Here is a 25,646-nt window from a genome sequence, read left to right on the forward strand (position 1 = left end):
TGTAATTATTGAGTCTTCCTGACTGGAGTTTCTTGTCTGTGGAAGAATGATCTCTCACTCTGATTATCCCCCCAGCCCCCCCCCCCCCACCCCCCCCCCCCCCACCCTGCAAACACAATAAAATATCAGATTACAGTCACTAACCTTCAGAATACTATGACACAGGTTTGTGCCACATGATGTCGCTGCTGCAGCACCAATCTCCCAGCACAGCGGAGTGGAGCCTGGTGAGATATAGCCTCACTGCCTGGCAAAGCTAGATGGTGATTCTGAAGAGCTTTTCTCTGTCATTTGGATTCCATTTTGTGCTTCTGCACAGTTGGATTCCATTTTGCCTTTATTTTAAAAAGAACTGACAAAAATATGAGATAAATATGGATTGTGATTGAGAATAGAGAAAAGACACATAACAGCCAACTGGCCAGTTCTACATCAGATCCCAGTGTGTGCGTTGTTTATCTGGTAGAGTGAACCAACTTTGAGTGTTGCAGATGAAAATGTACCATTTAGGAAAAAAATCCCAGTTGTGGAGACACACACAGTCAGACACATCTGGCCACCCTCTCAGGGTGATAAAGGAATGAGTGAATGGCCAGAAAAAGGAGTGTGTCCTTAACATGGCTGACTGGCTCATCATTCACTCTGGTTACATAAGACTGAGCTCATTAGACGATTGGCCAGATGTATCGTGTGTTGGTGTTCTGGTGTTGGGTGGGTTCTGCTGACGACATGGGTTTGGAGTCAGACTATGGACAGGCTGGAAGAATTTAAACCAGGAAGAAGTCTAATTCAGATCAATGTCAGATACTCAAGTGACACCCTATGCTACCGTGGCCAAAGACAGTACTGTGCCATGGCCTATAGCATGCACTATGATGGTGTTGACCAGAGTGTCTATGTGGTGTAGTCGTGCACTTCGGGAAATAGGGTGTCATTTAAGGTTTGCTTAAGGAATCTATTTCCCATGGTTGTCAGCTATTTACAGTACATGGTATAATCTTTCCAGATATCAGATAATCTCTAATGACTGATGACTGACCACAAGTTATAATCAAAACCTGTTCATTAGCTAGCCTGTTGTCAACATGACATGAACTATGGAGGCCTACGAGGGTGAACATTGACCACATATTGATGTGGTGTAAAGGGTCCATTAAGAGGAGTGGGTCCATCTACTTGTCTCCTTTTAGTTATCCACACACTGATGTAAAAGAAGTTGACCGGTCGAGTCAAATTCCTGGCAGGCCATATTGCATTCAGCCATCTTGTTTCTTCAGATCAGTTAGGTCCATGTTGGACAGCTCAATGAGGGCAAAGGTGTCTCTGTTCTAGGAAACAGAGTGGAGGACAACATTTACATGTGACTCAACATTGTGAATGGATGTGGAAACGACTCCATAATGAAACAGATTTACAAAATGACTGGAGGCCAAACTGCTGTGAGAACTAAACACATTAGCCTAGTCTGAAAAGTAAACAAGCTCCTACCCCTTCTGTTTTAGCAAATCTGAAGGAACAGAATAGGTAAGGAAGCTCTATGGAAGGATAGATAAAGCTAAATGTACCTTATTATCTGATCACATCGTAGAATCAAAATTCAAACACGGTTTTAGTAGCTAATTAAAATATCTTTATTACAATCACATGTACATCATCCTCATTCCAAAAAGAGTCTTCTGAAAAGTGAAAATGAGCAGAAGCAGAGATTGGCAGGGAAACAGTCTGAGGGGAAACAGTACAGTGTGGGTAGAGAAAAAACTGAGGTGTGCAGAGCTTTAAAACACAAGTGTCTCTCCTGTGTGCTTTCACTTCTCCTAGGAAAGGAGGGCTATTTTCAGCCTTGATAATCCTCACATATAGAGGGAGGGGGATGAAGGGAATAAATCCTATCTTGTTCATCCATTATTCAGGGTGTTTGAGTCATGCCGAGTGTGACGTGGAACACCTTGAGGAGAGAGCAAGCAATCCAACATTCTCTCTCTCTCTATATATATATATATTATTTATTTCTATGTCTATATATATACAGTTGAAGTCGTAAGTTTACATACACCGTAACCAAATACATTTAAACTCAGTTTTTCACAATTCCTGACATTTAATCCTAGTAAAACTTCCCTGTTTTAGGTCAGTTAGGATCACCACTTTATTTAAGAATGTGAAATGTCAGAATAATAGAAGAGAGAATGATTTATTTCAGCTTTTATTTCTTTCATCACATTTCCAGTGGGTCGCAAGTTTACATACACTCAATTAGTATTTGGTAGCATTGCCTTTAAATTGTTTAACTTGGGTCAAACGTTTCGGGTAGCCTTCCACAAGATTCTCACAATAAGTTGGGTGAATTTTGGCCCGTTCCCCCCGACAGAGCTGGTGTAACTGAGTCAAGTTTGTAGGCCTACTTGCTCGAACACGCTTTTTCAGTTCTGCCCACACATTTTCCATGGGATTGAGGTCAGGGCTTTGTGATGGCCGCTTTTCCATGATGTCAAGCAAAGAGGCACTGAGTTTGAAGGTAGGCCTTGAAATAAATCCACAGGTACACCTCCAATTGACTCAAATGATGTCAATTAACCTATCAGAAGCTTCTAAAGCCATGACATCATTTTCTGGAATTTTCCAAGCTGTTTAAAGGCACAGTCAATTTAGTGTATGTAAACTTCTGACCAACTGGAATTGTGATACAGTGAATTATAAGTGAAATAATCTGTCTGTAAACAATTGTAGGAAAAATGACTTGTGTAAACACAAAGTAGATGTCCTAAGCGACTTGCCAAAACTATAGTATGTTAACAAGAAATTAGTGGAGTGGTTGAAAAATAAGTTTTAATAACTCCTACCTAAGTGTATGTAAATTTCCAACTTCAACTGTATATATATTTATCTCTCTGTGTGTATATAGTGTGTATATATATATATATTTATCTCTCTATGTGTGTATATATATATTTATCTCTCTATGTGTGTATATATTTTTATCTCTCTATGTGTGTATATATATTTATCTCTCTGTGTGTATATATATATATTTATCTCTCTATGTGTGTATATATATATTTATCTCTCTATGTGTGTATATATATTTATCTCTCTATGTGTGTATATATATTTATCTCTCTATGTGTGTATATACATTTATCTCTCTATGTGTGTATATATATTTATCTCTCTATGTGTGTATATATATATATATATAATCTCTCTATGTGTGTATATATATATTTATCTCTCTATATGTGTATATATATTTATCTCTCTATGTGTGTATATATATTTATCTCTCTATGTGTGTATATACATTTATCTCTCTATGTGTGTATATATATTTATCTCTCTATGTGTGTATATATATTTATCTCTCTATGTGTGTATATATATATTTATCTCTCTATGTGTGTATATATATATTTATCTCTCTATGTGTGTATATATATTTATCTCACTATATGTGTATATATATTTATCTCACTATATGTGTATATATATTTATCTCTCTATGTGTGTATATATATTTATCTCTCTATGTGTGTATATATATACACTGCTCAAAAAAATAAAGGGAACACTTAAACAACACAATGTAACTCCAAGTCAATCACACTTCTGTGAAATCAAACTGTCCACTTAGGAAGCAACACTGATTGACAATAAATTTCACATGCTGTTGTGCAAATGGAATAGACAAAAGGTGGAAATTATAGGCAATTAGCAAGACACCCCCCAAAACAGGAGTGATTCTGCAGGTGGTGACGACAGACCACTTCTCAGTTCCTATGCTTCCTGGCTGATGTTTTGGTCACTTTTGAATGCTGGCGGTGCTCTCACTCTAGTGGTAACATGAGACGGAGTCTACAACCCACACAAGTGGCTCAGGTAGTGCAGTTCATCCAGGATGGCACATCAATGCGAACTGTGGCAAAAAGGTTTGCTGTGTCTGTCAGCGTAGTGTCCAGAGCATGCAGGCGCTACCAGGAGACAGGCCAGTACATCAGGAGACGTGGAGGAGGCCGTAGGAGGGCAACAACCCAGCAGCAGGACCGGTACCTCCGCCTTAGTGCAAGGAGGTGCACTGCCAGAGCCCTGCAAAATGACCTCCAGCAGGCCACAAATGTGCATGTGTCAGCATATGGTCTCACAAGGGCTCTGAGGATCTCATCTCGGTACCTAATGGCAGTCAGGCTACCTCTGGCGAGCACATGGAGGGCTGTGCGGCCCCACAAAGAAATGCCACCCCACACCATGACTGACCCATCGCCAAACCGGTCATGCTGGAGGATGTTGCAGGCAGCAGAACGTTCTCCACGGCGTCTCCAGACTCTGTCACGTCTGTCACATGTGCTCATGTGCTCAGTGTGAACCTGCTTTCATCTGTGAAGAGCACAGGGCGCCAGTGGCGAATTTGCCAATCTTGGTGTTCTCTGGCAAATGCCAAACGTCCTGCACGGTGTTGGGCTGCAAGCACAACCCCCAACTGTGGACGTCGGGCCCTCATACCACCCTCATGGAGTCTGTTTCTGACCGTTTGAGCAGACACATGCACATTTGTGGCCTGCTGGAGGTCATTTTGCAGGGCTCTGGCAGTGCACCTCCTTGCACTAAGGCGGAGGTACCGGTCCTGCTGCTGGGTTGTTGCCCTCCTACGGCCTCCTCCATGTCTCCTGATGTACTGGCCTGTCTCCTGGTAGCGCCTGCATGCTCTGGACACTACGCTGACAGACACAGCAAACCTTTTTGCCACAGTTCGCATTGATGTGCCATCCTGGATGAACTGCACTACCTGAGCCACTTGTGTGGGTTGTAGACTCCGTCTCATGCTACCACTAGAGTGAGAGCACCGCCAGCATTCAAAAGTGACCAAAACATCAGCCAGGAAGCATAGGAACTGAGAAGTGGTCTGTGGTCACCACCTGCAGAATCACTCCTGTTTTGGGGGGTGTATTGCTAATTGCCTATAATTTCCACCTTTTGTCTATTCCATTTGCACAACAGCATGTGAAATTTATTGTCAATCAGTGTTGCTTCCTAAGTGGACAGTTTGATTTCACAGAAGTGTGATTGACTTGGAGTTACATTGTGTTGTTTAAGTGTTCCCTTTATTTTTTTGAGCAGTGTATGTATCTCTATATGTGTGTATATATATATTTATCTCTCTGTGTGTGTATATATATTTATCTCTCTATGTGTGTATATATATATATTTATCTCTCTATGTGTGTATATATATATATTTATCTCTCTATGTGTGTATATATATATTTATCTCTCTATGTGTGTATATATATATATATATTTATCTCTCTATGTGTGTATATGTATAAACTATGTGTGTATATATATATATTTATCTCTCTATGTGTGTATATATATATAATCTCTCTCTATGTGTGTATATATATATATATATATATATATATATATATATATATATATTTATCTCTCTATGTGTGTATATATATATATTTATCTCTCTATGTGTGTATATATATTTATCTCTCTATGTGTGTATATATAAATGTATCTCTCTATGTGTGTATATATATATTTATCTCTCTATGTGTGTGTATATATATATTTATCTCTCTATGTGTGTGTATATATGTATCTCTTTATGTGTGTGTATATATATATTTATCTCTCTATGTGTGTATATATATATTTATCTCTCTATGTGTGTATATATATATAATATCTCTCTATGTGTGTATATATATATAATATCTCTCTATGTGTGTATATATATATATATTTATCTCTCTATGTGTGTATATATATATATAATCTCTCTCTATGTGTGTATATATATATATATTTATCTCTCTATGTGTGTGTATATATATATATATATTTATCTCTCTATGTGTGTGTATATATATATATATATTTATCTCTCTATGTGTGTGTATATATATATATATTTATCTCTCTATGTGTATATATATATAATCTCTCTCTCTGTTGTTCTCTTCGTTCTTCTTCCTCTCTCAGCTCCACACCAGACAAGTGTGAGTCCTACTTGCTGTGTGTGTAAGAATCACATGCAGGTTGTGTGAGTGTGTGTGAAAAACACACAGTGCATTAAGGTGTGTGATCCTGTAGCCCCAGTAATTATGAGTGCTGATGACGCTGCACAAAAAGCAAATCACACCTCTGATCACACCTTTCATTTCAGTTATCAATGATAGTATGAGTACTACCTACCACAGTGACTTTAGTTAACATTTGCTGCATAGCCCTGACATAAGCCTACATAACCCTGACATAATCCTGTATAACCCTGTCATAAGCCTATTTGACATCTGACCCCTATCTATTGATCAATTAAGTGAGAAACAAATATTATACAGATATTGACAGACATTAGAGCGTGACACCACATTGTCCACCAGTGTTGTACCCTAGTGTTGTACCCTAGCGTTGTACCCTAGTGTTGTACCCTAGCGTTGTACCCTAGTGTTGTACCCTAGTGTTGTACCCTAGCGTTGTACCCTAGCACTGTACACTAGCTTCGTACCCTAGCTTCGTACCCTAGTGTTGTACCCTAGCGTTGTACCCTAGCGTTGTACCCTAGTGTTGTACCCTAGCGTTGTAACCTAGCGTTGTACCCTAGCGTTGTAACCTAGCGTTGTAACCTAGCGTTATACCCTAGTGTTGTAACCTAGCGTTGTACCCTAGTGTTGTAACCTAGCATTGTACCCTAGTGTTGTACCCTAGTGTTGTACCCTAGCGTTGTACCCTAGTGTTGTACCCTAGCGTTGTAACCTAGCGTTGTACCCTAGCGTTGTAACCTAGCGTTGTAACCTAGCGTTATACCCTAGTGTTGTAACCTAGCGTTGTACCCTAGTGTTGTAACCTAGCATTGTACCCTAGTGTTGTACCCTAGTGTTGTACCCTAGTGTTGTACCCTAGCGTTGTAACCTAGTGTTGTACCCTAGTGTTGTAACCTAGCGTTGTACCCTAGTGTTGTAACCTAGCGTTGTACCCTAGCGTTGTAACCTAGCGTTGTACCCTAGTGTTGTACCCTAGTGTTGTACCCTAGTGTTGTACCCTAGTGTTGTAACCTAGCGTTGTACCCTAGCGTTGTACCCTAGTGTTGTAACCTAGCGTTGTACCCTAGTGTTGTAACCTAGCGTTGTACCCTAGCGTTGTAACCTAGCGTTGTACCCTAGTGTTGTACCCTAGTGTTATAACCTAGCGTTGTACCCTAGCGTTGTACCCTAGCGTTGTACCCTAGTGTTGTACCCTAGCGTTGTACCCTAGCGTTGTACCCTAGTGTTGTACCGTACGTTGTACCCTAGTGTTGTACCCTAGCGTTGTACTCTAGCGTTGTACCCTAGTGTTGTACCGTACGTTGTACCCTAGCGTTGTACCCTAGCGTTGTACCCTAGCGTTGTACCCTAGCGTTGTACCCTAGCGTTGTACCCTAGCGTTGTAACCTAGTGTTGTACCCTAGCGTTGTAACCTAGCGTTGTAACCTAGCGTTATACCCTAGTGTTGTAACCTAGCGTTGTACCCTAGTGTTGTAACCTAGCATTGTACCCTAGTGTTGTACCCTAGTGTTGTACCCTAGTGTTGTACCCTAGCGTTGTAACCTAGTGTTGTACCCTAGTGTTGTAACCTAGCGTTGTACCCTAGTGTTGTAACCTAGCGTTGTACCCTAGCGTTGTAACCTAGCGTTGTACCCTAGTGTTGTACCCTAGTGTTGTACCCTAGTGTTGTAACCTAGCGTTGTACCCTAGCGTTGTACCCTAGTGTTGTAACCTAGCGTTGTACCCTAGTGTTGTAACCTAGCGTTGTACCCTAGCGTTGTAACCTAGCGTTGTACCCTAGTGTTGTACCCTAGTGTTATAACCTAGCGTTGTACCCTAGCGTTGTACCCTAGTGTTGTACCCTAGTGTTGTACCCTAGCGTTGTACCCTAGCGTTGTACCCTAGCGTTGTACCCTAGTGTTGTAACCTAGCGTTGTACCCTAGTGTTGTAACCTAGCGTTGTACCCTAGTGTTGTACCCTAGTGTTGTACCGTACGTTCCATAATGAATATGTACTAAACAACAACAGCCGTGACCTCCAGAGACCTCCAGCAACAAACCACCAACCCCTGGCCAGCTCAGCCTACACCATCTACCTACTACTCTACAGTACCTATCTCTGGAACAACCACTTCAGAATACAGAATGAATGCCTCAATAGACAGGCAATGTAAACATTATGCCAACGATAGGATGGGTTGGGTTGGTTGTTGTGCAATCAAGGGTACCAGGTAGTTTGAGCACGATCACATCCGGTAGCAAAATCTTCTACTGCAGCACCATTCCCCTATAAGACTGTAAACAGGATCTCTGATACAAAAACACATTGATTGTGTGGGGTGGTTATCAATCCACAAAGTGCTCCACTAGCTTTGTTGTGGCATCTTATCTCCTCTCCAGTAAGCTGCTGTTTTCTGGTGGATTCTCTTACAGTGCAGTATTGCTTTTAGAAATCTCAGTCACAACTTTAGTTGAGGCATAAAAGTCCAAATGTAAGAGTTTCATCAAGGCAGCTGTCACAAGGCAGCATTTTTGCACCCAAAAATACCCAAAGATAAAATCAACAAAATGACATGATATTGTATTGTGTTTCAAATTGTTTCACAAACCCCATCAGCATGAGGTAGCCAGACATGGCGCAGACACACACACAGACCGATCCTCCCTCACACAGACACACAGATTGTAATAGATACAGACTTGCAGTGCGTTACAGTAGTCAGTAAGAAGGTCTGACACATACACACACTTTGTCAGAGGTGCTGTACAGTGGTGACACACACTTATATACTCACACGCATACACTTACCCTCAAACAAATTTTGTCCATGGTGCTTTATGGTGGAAAAACACACAGACATACACTCAGAGACACACTCTATACAGTAGTGACAGTCAGTAGTGAGCTGGGACAGAGGGACATCTCCTCCCCGGTGCCCAGCCTCGTCCCATGAGTCAGCAGCTCCTCCACCGTCGTCCAATCATCTAACAGCTTCCTGTTCCTCAGACGACTCAACTTCTTTTGGCTGAGCTCCAGCACCGTGCTGCACCGGCCGTCTCCCAAAGACCCTCCCCCTCCAGACATAGCCTCTCCTTCTCTGTTAACCCCCCCCCCCTGGCCACCCATAGCTCCTCCTCTTGTGTTGACCCCTGTATCTCTCATAGATCCTGATCCTCCATTGGCTCCTGGCCTTGTGTAAGCCTGCTGCCCTCTGGCCTGCTGTTGTTGATGTTGCTGCTGTTTCTGCTCGCGGGCCAGTAGGAGGTGCTCCCGTCTCTCAGTGCGGCTCCAGTACCTCCCCCTCATCACCTCCTGGCTCTCCTCATCTGTACTCATCCCGCTGCGCTCGTCCGCTAGCCGCGATGCCCGGTCACGAAGAATCTGGTTCCTCACAGCCCTTGCGTTAGGGTTAGGAAGGTTGGGGTTGGTGTTGGGGGTAATATCAGGGTTGGGGTTAGGATTGGAGCCCATCCTGGACACTCCAACGACCCCAGACCCGAACCCAGTGTGGCTCTCCAGGGTGCTGTAGAGGCCCCCACCACCCCCGGACCCCTGGCGGGACAGACGCTTGGCTGGTTTAGGCCATGTCTCATGGATGTCCGTGGATGTCTGGGGTGGGTGGCTGAGGGTGTGGAAGCGGTGCACCTCTCTTCCTCTCTCTCTTTGTTTTTCTCTTTCCCGCTCTCTTTCTTTCTCTCGTTCTCTTTCTTGATCTCTTTCTCGTTCTCTTTCTTGCTCTCTTTCTCGCTCCCTCTCTCTTTCTCTTTCTCTTTCTCGCTCCCTCTCCCACACTGGTAGGTCTGTCATGAAGCTCCTCTCCTGCTGCCTCCTGTCATTAACCAGCTGGTCACGACCTCCACTATTGTCCCAGTAATGTCCCCTGGGTAAGGGTATGGCCCCTCTGTGTTCCCCCGGAGAGGTTGCATGGTGCTGAGGTGAGAGGGCAAGTCCTGCTGGGTGTGTGAGCACTAGTTCTGGTTCTCCCTCTTCAGGCAGGCCCAGCTCCAGGCCTCTAAGTGGAGCTACTCCACAGTGCTGCAGGGTGGCGTAAGAGGGGGAGGACGGGTGACTGGCCCGTCTGACACGCTCCTGGGGTGGAGCCCGGTAGTGCAGGGTCCTGCTTCTCCTCAGCTGACCCTCCGAGCTGGAGCCCTGGTGCTGCAGCGGAAGCCTGTGGTGACCAGAGGGGGTACTGCAGGTGGAGAGGACAGGGGCGTGGACAGAGAGGGGGCCATGGGTGTGCTGGGGGTTGAAGAGGGAGCCACTGCTGGAGCTGTGTTTGCTCAGACAGGGACGATCCGCCTTCCGGAACTGGACAGACGACACCCTGAAGAAACAGAAAACTATTAGAAACAGAAGCGATAAATACAATGGTACCGTGGTGAACAACCTGCTTTATCATCATTGAACCCTGGACTGAGAACACTTTGAAGATGAGGTTTGGATGGTTATGGATCATGTTATCATGATAAGCTATGATAATCACAGTGATGTTAGTCTGGTGATAAGCTCCTACCTGAAGAGTCCTCGATGTGGAGGGCCCACGGATGGAGCAGTCAGGCCAGGCGTGAGGGAGGAGTGATGGGGCTGCATGGTCAGTGCCTCAGGGATGGCCTCCAGCAGCTCTCTGTGGTTCTTCTGCCAGCTGTCGCGGCGCTCCCGTGTACACACCTCCCCTTGGTGGTGCAGACGAGCGTTGTACAGGCGCATGCGTTTCTCTAACAGCCTCTGGAAACGGCGAAACTCTCCGGTGCTCACGCTATAGAAGCCAGAGTCACTCAGCTCAGACGAGATGAAGGATTCAGAGGACGGAGACCCACCACCTCCACCCCCTCCTCCGCTGACCAGCAGGCCCCCACCGGAGCCTCCTCCCCTGGGGTGACACTCCTCCAGACCCCCCTCCTCAGTCTCCAGGCCAGAGAGGTCTCCCTGGTGCAGGCTACCGTCGGTCCAGCCCAGGCCACTGTCCAGCTCATGGTGGAGAGGTAGGTAGCCCAGAGGTTTCTCCAACATATAGTCCTCATCCTCAGTCTGAAGGAGAGAGAGCGTGAGAGAGGGACAGAGCGAAAGAGGGAGAGAGAGAGAACACAGTCACACACACATACAGTATGTAGATATACAGTACATAGACACACACAGTATATAGATATACAGTACATAGACACACAGTATGTAGATATACAGTACACAGACACACACAGTATGTAGATATACAGTACACAGACACACACAGTATGTAGATATACAGTACACAGCCACATATACAGTACACAGACACACACAGTATGTAGATATACAGTACACAGACACACATACAGTATGTAGATATACAGTACACAGACACACATACACACCTGGCTGTGGAAACTGCTGGGCTCCTCAAGGTTGGTGTTGCAGCAGCCAGTCAAACAGCTCCGATCCCTTGGAACACGACGGTCCAGCTCCAGGTCCTTAGGGAGAGAGAGAGAAAGAGCGGTTAATCAATGTTTAACTAACTGTGAATAATGTGTGTTTACGTGAATAAACAAGCATTCCATTTTTTTATGCTAATTCTAGAACTTTGGTTATGTAATTCAAATGTTCATCCAGCCTCTCTCCCCCCAAAATATCCCTAAAATATCCCTATGTTATCAAGAGTCCTGATTATTAAGTATGGCCTTTAATTGTACTGCATCACATGCTGTAGGTTTGCAATCCAGATTGACTGAACTGAGGCTTGTGTCTTGCAGCAGTGGTTAAATCAGTCTGTAGACAGTAAATGTTTGTAGATGGGAGAGAGGAGTGTGTTTTTCCCTCTGTCTCTCTAAGCTGAGCATCCTTCCATTCTCCAAGGGGATTTCATTAGGCACTGCTCACATTCCACCCACTGAACACGTGAGTTCTGTTTATGACTGTGTGACCGTGTGCGCATGGATGTGTGTGTGGCAGAGCGTGTTTGGGAATATACTGTGTATTGTGTGTTTATTTGTGATTAAGGATAGATGTGATGATTTAGATGTACATGTGGTGGTGATTTAGATGTAAATGTGGTGATGATTTAGATGTAAATGTGGTGGTGATTTAGATGTAAATGTGGTGGTGATTTAGATGTAAATGTGGTGGTGATTTAGATGTAAATGTGGTGGTGATTTAGATGTAAATGTGGTGATGATTTAGATGTAAATGTGGTGGTGATTTAGATGTAAATGTGGTGGTGATTTAGATGTAAATGTGGTGATGATTTAGATGTAAATGTGGTGGTGATTTAGATGTAAATGTGGTGGTGATTTAGATGTAAATGTGGTGGTGATTTAGATGTAAATGTGGTGGTGATTTAGATGTAAATGTGGTGGTGATTTAGATGTAAATGTGGTGGTGATTTAGATGTAAATGTGGTGGTGATTTAGATGTAAATGTGGTGGTGATTTAGATGTAAATGTGGTGGTGATTTAGATGTAAATGTGGTGGTGATTTAGATGTGGTGGTGATTTAGATGTAAATGTGGTGGTGATTTAGATGTAAATGTGGTGATGATCTAGATGTAAATGTGGTGGTGATTTAGATGTAAATGTGGTGGTGATTTAGATGTAAATGTGGTGGTGATCTAGATGTAAATGTGGTGGTGATTTAGATGTAAATGTGGTGGTGATTTAGATGTAAATGTGGTGATGATCTAGATGTAAATGTGGTGGTGATTTAGATGTAAATGTGGTGGTGATTTAGATGTGGTGGTGATTTAGATGTAAATGTGGTGGTGATTTAGATGTAAATGTGGTGGTGATTTAGATGTAAATGTGGTGGTGATCTAGATGTAAATGTGGTGGTGATTTAGATGTAAATGTGGTGATGATTTAGATGTAAATGTGGTGATGATTTAGATGTAAATGTGGTGGTGATTTAGATGTAAATGTGGTGATGATTTAGATGTAAATGTGGTGGTGATTTAGATGTAAATGTGGTGATGATTTAGATGTAAATGTGGTGATGATTTAGATGTAAATGTGGTGGTGATTTAGATGTAAATGTGGTGGTGATTTAGATGTAAATGTGGTGATGATTTAGATGTAAATGTGGTGGTGATCTAGATGTAAATGTGGTGGTGATTTAGATGTAAATGTGGTGGTGATCTAGATGTAAATGTGGTGGTGATTTAGATGTAAATGTGGTGGTGATTTAGATGTAAATGTGGTGGTGATCTAGATGTAGATGTGGTGGTGATTTAGATGTAAATGTGGTGGTGATCTAGATGTAAATGTGGTGGTGATCTAGATGTAAATGTGGTGGTGATCTAGATGTAAATGTGGTGGTGATCTAGATGTAGATGTGGTGGTGATTTAGATGTAAATGTGGTGGTGATTTAGATGTAAATGTGGTGGTGATCTAGATGTAAATGTGGTGGTGATTTAGATGTGGTGGTGATCTAGATGTAAATGTGGTGGTGATTTAGATGTAAATGTGGTGATGATTTAGATGTAAATGTGGTGGTGATTTAGATGTGGTGGTGATTTAGATGTAAATGTGGTGGTGATTTAGATGTAAATGTGGTGGTGATTTAGATGTAAATGTGGTGGTGATTTAGATGTAAATGTGGTGGTGATTTAGATGTAAATGTGGTGGTGATTTAGATGTAAATGTGGTGGTGATTTAGATGTAAATGTGGTGGTGATTTAGATGTAGATGTGGTGGTGATCTAGATGTAAATGTGGTGGTGATTTAGATGTGGTGGTGATTTAGATGTAAATGTGGTGGTGATTTAGATGTAAATGTGGTGATGATCTAGATGTAAATGTGGTGGTGATTTAGATGTAAATGTGGTGGTGATCTAGATGTAAATGTGGTGGTGATCTAGATGTAAATGTGGTGGTGATTTAGATGTAAATGTGGTGGTGATTTAGATGTAAATGTGGTGGTGATTTAGATGTAAATGTGGTGGTGATCTAGATGTAAATGTGGTGGTGATTTAGATGTAAATGTGGTGGTGATCTAGATGTAAATGTGGTGGTGATTTAGATGTAAATGTGGTGGTGATCTAGATGTAAATGTGGTGGTGATTTAGATGTAAATGTGGTGGTGATCTAGATGTAAATGTGGTGGTGATCTAGATGTAAATGTGGTGGTGATTTAGATGTAAATGTGGTGGTGATTTAGATGTAAATGTGGTGGTGATTTAGATGTAAATGTGGTGGTGATCTAGATGTAAATGTGGTGGTGATTTAGATGTAAATGTGGTGGTGATCTAGATGTAAATGTGGTGGTGATTTAGATGTAAATGTGGTGGTGATTTAGATGTAAATGTGGTGGTGATTTAGATGTAAATGTGGTGGTGATCTAGATGTAAATGTGGTGGTGATTTAGATGTAAATGTGGTGGTGATCTAGATGTAAATGTGGTGGTGATTTAGATGTAAATGTGGTGGTGATTTAGATGTAAATGTGGTGGTGATCTAGATGTAAATGTGGTGGTGATTTAGATGTAAATGTGGTGGTGATTTAGATGTAAATGTGGTGGTGATCTAGATGTAAATGTGGTGGTGATTTAGATGTAAATGTGGTGGTGATCTAGATGTAAATGTGGTGGTGATCTAGATGTAAATGTGGTGGTGATCTAGATGTAAATGTGGTGGTGATTTAGATGTAAATGTGGTGGTGATCTAGATGTAAATGTGGTGGTGATTTAGATGTAAATGTGGTGATGATTTAGATGTAAATGTGGTGGTGATTTAGATGTAAATGTGGTGGTGATCTAGATGTAAATGTGGTGGTGATCTAGATGTAAATGTGGTGGTGATTTAGATGTAAATGTGGTGGTGATTTAGATGTAAATGTGGTGGTGATTTAGATGTAAATGTGGTGGTGATTTAGATGTAAATGTGGTGGTGATTTAGATGTAAATGTGGTGATGATTTAGATGTGGTTACTCTTCTTTTATTTATGCAGCATAGCATCCTGGCTGTTTGGGCTTGAGCAATCAGGCTTGTCTATGTGTACTGTATTTGTCTCTGTACGTCTTTGTCTGTGTGTGAGTGTCTGCGCGAGCGTGTGTGTGAGTGAGTGCATGTGTGTGTATAGTTCCACTCAGGTCCCAGATGCTTGGCGGCAGCATGTATAATTCCAGACTGGGTTGGCTGAGGGGAGCTGCTCCATAAAAATAAAAAAAGGCATCGTTTTACAGCCTTGATCTACACTGAAGTAAATACTCAGCCCCTCTGAAAAATAAAAGTATCTTTATAAAAAAAAAAACATACTCCAATATGGACTGCAGGTCTTTTGGACGTTAGCCCTGATTCAGACCAAACATTTGCAACCTGGATTCTATTCAATCAAAAAGGTTATCTGGATGTCTATGGTTTATTCTATATATATATATATATATATATATATATATATATATATATATATATATATATATATATATATATATATATATATATATATATATATATATATATATATATATACATACATACATACACACACACACACACACACACACACACACACACACACACACACACACACACACACACACACACACACACACACACACACACACACACACACACACACACACACACACACACACACACACACACACACACACACACACACACACACACACACACACACACACACACACACACACACACACAAACAAACATGGAGAAGTAAGCCCTGAACCTCCTCTTGTGCAGTCCCCTGTTCAAAGAGCCCTGTGTACACTCTGACCTTCAGAGCCATACAGCCCACCACTACACCCACACAAGCTTCCCAGTGTTGTTTATTTAACATGACAGTTTTCTTCAAAGAAGATGTATTTCCATCCTCTCAATGGACAGAACAACACAGACACACAGTATGCTGTAGTTCTAGCTACTTCCGTCACATGTACTGTACCATACAATACAGTGGGTCAATTATATTGGCTCTATTATCACCAGTGACTGAATAAGTCATATCAGTCACAATAATTAGTGGGGTGCAGGATTTAACACTGGTGTAAGGCCTTTAATTGATGTGTCTTGTAACTGATACAGGTACTGAGTGATGAATGGTGGTACACTCACAGAGTGCCCACATTTGTAGACCTTACTATAAGATATGGCTTTGGCTGACAACATCAAGTGATTATTTTTAATTCAAAACTAAATGGCATCCTCCTACTACTAGTATGTGTGTGTGTGTGTTTTGTCTCACCTGGTAGCCCAGTGGTTCCATGTCCTCTATGTCTCGTGGAGCGTTGGGCAGGTACTCATATCTCCCGTTGTCACGGTGATCACGAGGCAGACTCATGTGGCTGCAGTAGTGCCTGAGAGAGAGAGAGAGAAAAAGAGAGAGAGAGATGTCGAGTCAATAAATCTAACATTTAGTGGAGTAAGATATTAGTGAATTTTATAGACATCTGAAGTGTGTGTGTGAGAGAGAGAGACAGAGAGAGCATGTGTGTGAGCATTTGTCTGTGTGTTAGCATGTGTATGTGTCTGTGTGTTAGCGTGTGTGTGTGTGTGTCTCTATCTGTAACTCTACCCGTCCGGGTTGACCCTGGGCATGGTCCCGGCTGCTGTGACCCCCAGACTGTGCAGGGCCAGATGGGGGGCCAGGGGGAGGGGCTCCCAGTGTCTTTCCGTCTGTGTGCTGCAGTCATGTAAGCCATATCCCCTCCCACGCTGGCCCTTGATCTGCAGCGTGATTGGGTGCTCATAGGCAGCCAGGATTCTAAGAGCATCCCGTTTGCTCAGGTGAGAAAGATCCCGTTTAGTCAGGTGACTCAGATCCCGCCCACTGACCTGTGAGGAGACAGAGAGAGACAGATGACATCCTATTCGCCATATAGTGCACCAGGGATGCATTGTGGGGGTTCAGAGGTGACTCATCTACTCTGTAGAATACTCAAATCAAGGGAGGGGATGCAGAGATGAAAACTAAAGGGTTCCAACCCAAGACGAGAAACAAAACAAGACGAGAAACAAAACAAAAAAGGAGAGGAGACTGGGCATCACCCCACGACAGAAAGAGAGAGAGGAGAGGAGACTGGACATCACCCCACAACAGAAAGAGAGAGAGGACAGGAGACTGGGCATCACTCCACGACAGAAAGAAAGAGAGAGAGGAGAGGAGACTGGACATCACCCCACGACAGAAAGAGAGAGAGAGGAGACTGGGCATCACCCCACGACAGAAAAAGACAGATGAGAGGAGACTGGACATCACCCCACGACAGAAAGAGAGAGATAGGAGAGGAGACAGGACATCACTCCACGACAGAGAGATAGAGGAGACTGGGCATCACCCCACGACAGAAAGAGAGAGAGGCGAGAAGAGGAGACTGGAAATCACCCCACGACAGAAAGAGATTGAGAGAGAGAGGAGAGGAGACTGGGCATCACCCCACGACAGAAAGAGAGAGAGGAGAGGATACTGGGCATCACCCCACAACAGAAAGAGAGAGAGAGGAGAGGAGACTGGGCATCACCCCACGACAGAAAGAGAGGGATGAGAAGAGACTGGGCATCACTCCACGACAGAAAGAGAGAGAGGAGAGGAGACTAGGCATCACCCCATGACAACAAGAGAGAGATGAGAAGAGACTGGGCATCACTCCACGACAGAAAGAGAGAGAGGAGAGGAGACTGTGCATCACTCCACGACAGAAAGAGAGAGAAGAGGAGACTGGTCATCACCCCACGACAGAGAGAAAGAGAAGAGGAGACTGGGCTTCACCCCATGACAGAGAGAGAGAGAGGAGAGGAGACTGGACATCACACAACGACAGAAAGAGAGAGAGGAGAGGAGACTGGACATCACCCCACATTAGAGAGAGGAGAGGAGACAGGACATCACCCCATGACAGAAAGAGAGAGAGGAGAGGAGACTGGGCATCACCCCACGCCTGAAAGTGAAAGAGGAGAGGAGACTTGGCATCACCCCACAACAGAAAGAGAGAGAGGAGAGGAGACGGGACATCACCCCACGATAGAGAAAGGGAGGAGAGGAGTCTGGACATCACCCCACGACAGAACGGGAGAGGAAAGGAGTCTGGGCATCACCCCACGACAGAAAGAGAGAGAGGGGAGGAGAGGAGACTGGACATCACCCCACGACAGAAAGAGAGAGAGAGAAGAGGAGACTGGACATCACCCCACGACAGAGACAGAGAGAGGGGAGGATAGGAGACTGGACATCACCCCACGACAGAAAGAGAGAGAGAGAAGAGGAGACTGGACATCACCCCACGACAGAAAGAGAGAGAGGGGAGGATAGGAGACTGGACATCACCCCACGACAGAAAGAGAGAGAGGGGAGGATAGGAGACTGGACATCACCCCACGACAGAAAGAGAGAGAGAGAAGAGGAGACTGGACATCACCCCACGACAGAAAGAGAGAGAGAGAAGAGGAGACTGGACATCACCCCACGACAGAAAGAGAGAGAGAGAAGAGGAGACTGGACATCACCCCACGACAGAAAGAGAGAGAGGGGAGGATAGGAGACTGGACATCACCCCACGACAGAAAGAGAGAGAGAGAAGAGGAGACTGGACATCACCCCACGACAGAAAGAGAGAGAGGGGAGGAGAGGAGACTGGACATCACCCCACGACAGAAAGAGAGAGAGAGAAGAGGAGACTGGACATCACCCCACGACAGAAAGAGAGAGAGGGGAGGATAGGAGACTGGACATCACCCCACGACAGAAAGAGAGAGAGAGAAGAGGAGACTGGACATCACCCCACGACAGAAAGAGAGAGAGAGAAGAGGAGACTGGGCATCACCCCACGACAGAAAGAGAGAGAGGGGAGGAGAGGAGACTGGACATCACCCCACGCCAGAAAGAGAGAGAGAGAGAGGAGAGGAGACTGGGCATCACCCCACGACAGAAAGAGAGAGAGGAGAGGAGACTGGGTATCACCCCATGACAGAAAAAGACAGAGGAGAGGAGACTGGGCATCACTCCATGACAGAAAGAAAGAGAGGAGAGGAGAGGAGACTGGGCATCACTCCACGTCAGAAAGAGAGAGGAGAGGAGACTGGGCATCCCCCCACCACAGAAAGAGAAAGAGAGAGAGGAGAGGAGACTGGAAATCACACAAGGACAGAAAGAGAGAGAGGAGAGGAGAATGGACATCACCCCACGACAGAGAGAGAGGAGAGGAGACTGGGCATCACCCCACGACAGCAAGAGAGACAGGAGAGGAGACTGGACATCACCCCACGACAGAAAGAGAGAGAAAGGAGGAGACTGGGCATCACCCCACGACCGAAAGAGAGAGAGGAGAGGAGACTTGGCATCACCCCACAACAGAAAGAGAGAGAGGAGAGGAGAGGAGAGGAGACTGGACATCACCCCACGATAGAGAAAGGGAGGAGAGGAGTCTGGACATCACCCCACGACAGAAAGGGAGAGGAGAGGAGTCTGGGCATCACCCCACGACAGAAAGAGAGAGAGGGGAGGAGAGGAGACTGGACATCACCCCAGGACAGAGAGAAGGAGGAGAGGAGACTTGTTATCACCCCACGACAGAAAGAGAGAGAGGGGAGGAGAGGAGACTGGACATCACCCCACGACAGAAAGAGAGAGAGAGAGAGAGGAGAGGAGACTGGATATCACCCCACGCCAGAAAGAGAGAGAGAAAGAGGAGAGGAGACTGGGCATCACCCCACGACAGAAAGAGAGAGAGGAGAGGAGACTGGGTATCACCCTACGACAGAAAAAGACAGAGGAGAGGAGACTGGTTATCACTCCATGACAGAAAGAGAGAGAGAGGAGACTGGGCATCACCCCACGACAGAAAGAGAGAGAGGAGAGGAGAGGAGAATGGGCATCACTCCACGTCAGAAAGAGAGAGAGGAGAGGAGACTGGTTATCACCCCACGACAGAAAGAGAGAGAGGAGAGGAGACTGGACATCACCCCACGACAGAGAGAGAGAGGAGAGGAGACTGGGCATCACCCCACGACAGAAAGAGAGACAGGAGACTGGGCATCACCCCACAACAGAAAGAGAGAGAGGAGAGGAGACGGGATATCACCCCACGACAGAAAGAGAGAGAGGAGAGGAGACGGGATATCACCCCACGACAGAAAGAGAGAGAGGAGAGGAGTCTGGACATCACCCCTAAACAGAAAGAGAGAGAGGGGAGGAGAGGAGACTGGACATCACCCCAAGGACACAGAGAGAGAGGAGAGGACACTGGGCATCACCTCACAACAGAAAGAGAGAGAGGGGATGAGAGGAGACTGGACATCACCCCACGACAGAAAGAGAGAGAGAGAAGAGGAGACTGGACATCACCCCACGACAGAGACAGAGAGGAGAGGAGACTGGGCATCACCCCACAACAGAAAGAGAGAGAGGGGAGGAGAGGAGACTGGACATAGCCCCACGACAGAAAGAGAGAGAGGGGAGGAGAGGAGACTGGACATCACCCCACGACAGAATCAGAGAGAGGAGAGGAGACTGGACATAACCCCACGACAGAAAGATAGAGAGAGAGGAGAGGAGACTGGGCATCACCCCACAACAGAAAGAGAGAGAGGAGAGGAGACTAGGCATCACCCCATGACAGAAAGAGAGAGATGAGATGAGACTGGGCATCACTCCACGACAGAAAGAGAGAGAGGAGAGGAGACTGGACATCACCCCACAACAGAAAGAGATAAAGAGAGGAGACTGTGCATCACTCCACGACAGAAAGAGACAGAAGAGGAGACTGGGCATCACCCCACAACAGAAAGAGATAAAGAGAGGAGACTGTGCATCACTCCACGACAGAAAGAGAGAGAAGAGGAGACTGGTCATCACCCCACGACAGAGAGAGAGAGAAGAGGAGACTGGGCTTCACCCCATGACAGAGAGAGAGAGAGTAGAGGAGACTGGACATCACACAACGACAGAAAGAGAGAGAGGAGAGGAGACTGGACATCACCCCACATTAGAGAGAGGAGAGGAGACAGGACATCACCCCATGACAGAAAGAGAGAGAGAGAAGAGGAGACTGGGCATCACCCCACGACAGAAAGAGAGAGAGGGGAGGAGAGGAGACTGGACATCACCCCACGCCAGAAAGAGAGAGAGAGAGAGGAGAGGAGACTGGGCATCACCCCACGACAGAAAGAGAGAGAGGAGAGGAGACTGGGTATCACTCCATGACAGAAAGAAAGAGAGGAGAGGAGAGGAGACTGGGCATCACTTCACGTCAGAAAGAGAGAGGAGAGGAGACTGGGCATCACCCCACGACAGAAAGAGAGAGAGGGGAGGAGACTGGCATCACCCCACCACAGAAAGAGAGAGAGGAGAGGAGACTGGAAATCACACAAGGACAGAAAGAGACAGAGGAGAGGAGACTGGAAATCACCCCATGACAGAAAGAGAGAGAGGAGAGGAGACTGGACATCACCCCACGACAGAGAGAGAGAGGAGAGGAGACTGGGCATCACCCCACGACAGCAAGAGAGACAGGAGAGGAGACTGGACATCACCCCACGACAGAAAGAGAGAGAAAGGAGGAGACTGGGCATCACCCCACGACCGAAAGAGAGAGAGGAGAGGAGACTTGGCATCACCCCACGACAGAAAGATAGAGAGGAGAGGAGACTGGACATCACCCCACGATAGAGAAAGGGAGAAGAGGAGTCTGGACATCACCCCACGACAGAAAGAGAGAGAGGAGAGGAGACGGGACATCACCCCACGATAGAGAAAGGGAGAAGAGGAGTCTGGACATCACCCCACGACAGAAAGGGAGAGGAGAGGAGTCTGGGCATCACCCCACGACAGAAAGAGAGAGAGGGGAGGAGACGGGACATCACCCCACGATAGAGAAATGGAGAAGAGGAGTCTGGACATCACCCCACGACAGAAAGGGAGAGGAGAGGACTCTGGGCATCACCCCACGACAGAAAGAGAGAGAGGGGATCAGAGGAGACTGGACATCACCCCAGGACAGAGAGAGAGAGGAGAGGAGACTTGTTATCACCCCACGACAGAAAGAGAGAGAGGGGAGGAGAGGAGACTGAACATCACCCCACGACAGAAAGAGAGAGAGAGAGAGAGGAGAGGAGACTGGATATCACCCCACGCCAGAAAGAGAGAGAGAAAGAGGAGCGGAGACTGGGCATCACTCCATGACAGAAAGAGAGAGAGGAGACTGGGCATCACCCCACGACAGAAAGAGAGAGAGGAGAGGAGAATGGGCATCACTCCACGACAGAAAGAGAGAGAGGAGAGGAGACTGGGCATCACCCCACGACAGAAAGAGAGAGAGGAGAGGAGACTGGACATCACCCCACGACAGACAGAGAGAGGAGAGGAGACTGGGCATCACCCCACGACAGAAAGGGAGAGGAGAGGAGTCTGGGCATCACCCCACGACAGAAAGAGAGAGAGGGGAGGAGAGGAGACTGGACATCACCCCACGACAGAAAGAGAGAGAGAGAAGAGGAGACTGGACATCACCCCATGACAGACAGAGAGAGAGGAGAGGAGACTGGACATCACCCCACGACAGAAAGAGAGAGAGAGAGAGGAGAGGAGACTGGACATCACCCCACGACAGAGAGAGAGGAGAGGAGAATGGGCATCACCCCATGACAGAAAGAGAGAGAGGGGCGGGGAGGAGACTGGACATCACCCCACGACAGAGATAGAGAGGAGAGGAGACTGGGCATTACCCCACGACAGAAAGAGAGAGAGAGGAGAGTAGACAGGACATCACTCCACGACAGAGAGAGAGAGGAGACTGGGCATCACCCCACGACAGAAAGAGAGTGAAGAGACTGTGCATCACCCCACAACAGAAAGAGACAAAGTGAGGAGAGAAGACTGGACATCACCCCACGACAGAGAGAGAGTGAAGAGACTGTGCATCACCCCACAACAGAAAGAGACAAAGTGAGGAGAGAAGACTGGACATCACCCCACGACAGAAAGAGAGAGAGAGGAGACTGGATATCACCCCATGACAGAAAGAGAGAGAGGAGAGGAGACTGGGCATCACTCCTCGACAGAAAGAGAGAGGGGAGGAGAGGAGACTGGGCATCACCCCATGACAGAAAGAGAGATAGGAGAGGAGACTGGACATCACCCCACGACAGAAAGAGAGAGAGGAGAGGAGACTGGACATCACCACACAACAGAAAGAGAGAGAGAGGAGAGTAGACTGGACATCACCCCACGACAGAAAGAGAGAGAGGAGAGGAGACTGGATATCACCCCATGACAGAAAAAGAGAGAGGAGAGGAGACTGGGCATCACTCCACGACAGAAAGAGAGAGGGGAGGAGAGGAGACTGGGCATCACCCCATGACAGAAAGAGAGATAGGAGAGGAGAGGAGACTGGGCATCAGTCCACGACAGAAAGAGACAGAGGAGAGGAGACTGGGCATCACTCCACGACAGAAAGAGAGAAAAAGGAGAGGAGACTGGGCATCACCCCATGACAGAAAGAGAGATAGGAGAGGAGACTGGACATCACCCCACGACAGAAAGAGAGAGAGGAGAGGAGACTGGACATCACCCCGCGACAGAAAGAGAGAAAGAGAGGAGAGGAGACTGGGCATCAGTCCACGACAGAAAGAGAGAGAGGAGAGGAGACTGGGCATCACCCCACGACAGAAAGAGAGAGAGAGAGGAGACTGGGCATCACCCCACGACAGAAAGAGAGAGAGGAGAGGAGACTGGGCATCACTCCACGACAGCGTGAGAGAGAGGAGAGGAGACTGGGCATCACTCCACGACAGAAACAGAGAGAGGAGAGGAGACTGGGCATCACTCCACGACAGAAAAAGAGAGGGGAGGAGAGGAGACTGGGCATCACCCCATGACAGAAAGAGAGAGAGGAGAGGAGACTGGCCATCACCCCACGACAGAAAGAGAGAGAGGAGAGGAGATGAGAGGTGGCTGGACATCACTCCATGGCAGATAGAGATTGCGAAAGGAGGGAAGAGGGAAGGAGAGGAGAGCAGAGGAGAGGATGTTAGAAGAGAAGAGAGGAGAGAAGGGAGCAGAGGGGAGGAGAGGAGAAGAGAAGAGGAGAGACGGGACCAGAGGTGAGGAGAGGAGGAGAGAAGAGAGCAGAGGTGAGGTGAGGAGAGAAGGAACGGTACAGATGGATGTGGAGAAGGATGTAATGTAAGGTCAAAAGATGGATAGGAGAGAGAGAGAAAGAGAGAGAGATAGAAAAGGAGAGAGGGAGAGAATTGAAAGAGGAAGGGAAGTGAAAGAGAGAGAAGAGGCGGGGAAGTGAAAGAGAGAGGGAGAGGAAGGGAAGTGAAAGAGAGAGAGTCACAGCTCTCTGTGCTGTTGGATGGGAAAGCTGTCACTCCTTGTAATCATCAACGCTGGTCACAAGAGGCTGCCCCCCCCCCCCCCCCCCCCCCCCCCCCCCACACACACACACACACACACACACACACATATATATATATATATGCATTCACAACGCTGAATACCCCCAACACAGAAAGAACAATCACGAGCCTCACTATGTTGCTAGAACAGGCAGCAGAACAAATCTGTCTGTAGACACAATCTTTCTAGAAGTAAATACAAGAACTCTTTCAAACACATATGGTCATTTCTCTCATAATAAGATCCGTACCTGTCTAACTCTTATTCTGTACTACTCTCACAAGCACACTCACAGACTCCCACGTATTGACACACACACACACACACACACACACAGAAGCGCATACGCATGCAAGAAAGAATGCACACGCACGCAGGCATGCACACACCACACACCCACAGATTTAGAAGGGTGCACACTAACCCCCATTCCATCACCGAACCACGGCCCTGAGAGCCGACAGCCCATTGCCACGGCAACGGATGAGCTCTGAGTCCGAGGGTTCCCTCCGTTTTAAAGACAGCGCAGACAACAAGAGGAAGAGGAGGACAAGGAGTTATGAAGGATCCAGCTCGGGCATAGACTCCTGTGCTTCAGCAGAGACAGAGAGAAAGATCTCTACGCTCTCTCTCTTCTCTCTCCCTCCTTCACGCTCTCTGTTTCTCCCTTGTTTCCTCTCTATCTCTCCCTACCAGAGACAGAGACAGAAGGGACTCTCTTGCTCTCAGCTCTCTCTCCGCTTGCTCGCGATCTCCTTCACTCTCTCTCTCACCCTCTCACACACACACACTCTTTCAACTGTCATTCTACCCCCCTCTATCTATCACACTCTCTCTCTCCTTCCTTCCCTCTATATCTCTCCCTTCCTTCTTATGTGCCAGTCTTGTGTTGAGGCCCCACCCCCCTTGCACAGCTAGTGCATAGTAACCCTGCTGGACTGTGAATCTATATGCACACACTCACATGCACACACAGACACACTTGTGATTGGTCACTTGCTCTGGGTTATCAGCTTATCACATAGCCAGGCTAGGGGGTAGATGAGAGGGGTACCCTCCCCTGCAGGGTTTTCCTCAGATGGAGGGAGATTCTTCTCTGTCTAATAGTTTCTCATATGCTCTCCTCCTCTCGCTCTCTCCCTTTCCATCTTTCTCCTGTTCTTATACTCTCCTTCTCTCATTCCTGTACCTCCCACCCTCTCTCTTTCTCTTGCTACTGTACCTCCCACCCTCTCTCACACCCTTCCCCTTCTCTCTGCCTCTAAAGTACCGTTATCCTCCTTGTTATCCATTCCC

General features: G+C 46.2%; 1 protein-coding gene across 1 annotated transcript; it reads right to left on the reverse strand.

Annotated features, from left to right (window-relative positions):
• Positions 1 to 1,607: 1,607 nt before the first annotated feature.
• Positions 1,608 to 25,290, reverse strand: LOC129815892 (uncharacterized). Its single transcript, XM_055870071.1, has 6 exons — positions 24,775 to 25,290; positions 16,530 to 16,789; positions 16,200 to 16,311; positions 11,382 to 11,477; positions 10,544 to 11,058; positions 1,608 to 10,354 (listed from the first exon to the last, which is right to left on the reverse strand). The coding sequence occupies exons 1-6, from the start codon at positions 24,817 to 24,819 to the stop codon at positions 8,905 to 8,907; spliced, it is 2,478 nt and encodes an 825-aa protein (XP_055726046.1). The 5' UTR covers positions 24,820 to 25,290; the 3' UTR covers positions 1,608 to 8,904.
• Between the last annotated feature and the right edge of the window lie 356 nt (positions 25,291 to 25,646).

This window comes from Salvelinus fontinalis, chromosome 18 (genome assembly GCF_029448725.1).
Source record: "Salvelinus fontinalis isolate EN_2023a chromosome 18, ASM2944872v1, whole genome shotgun sequence".
Classification (NCBI taxonomy): domain Eukaryota; kingdom Metazoa; phylum Chordata; class Actinopteri; order Salmoniformes; family Salmonidae; genus Salvelinus; species Salvelinus fontinalis.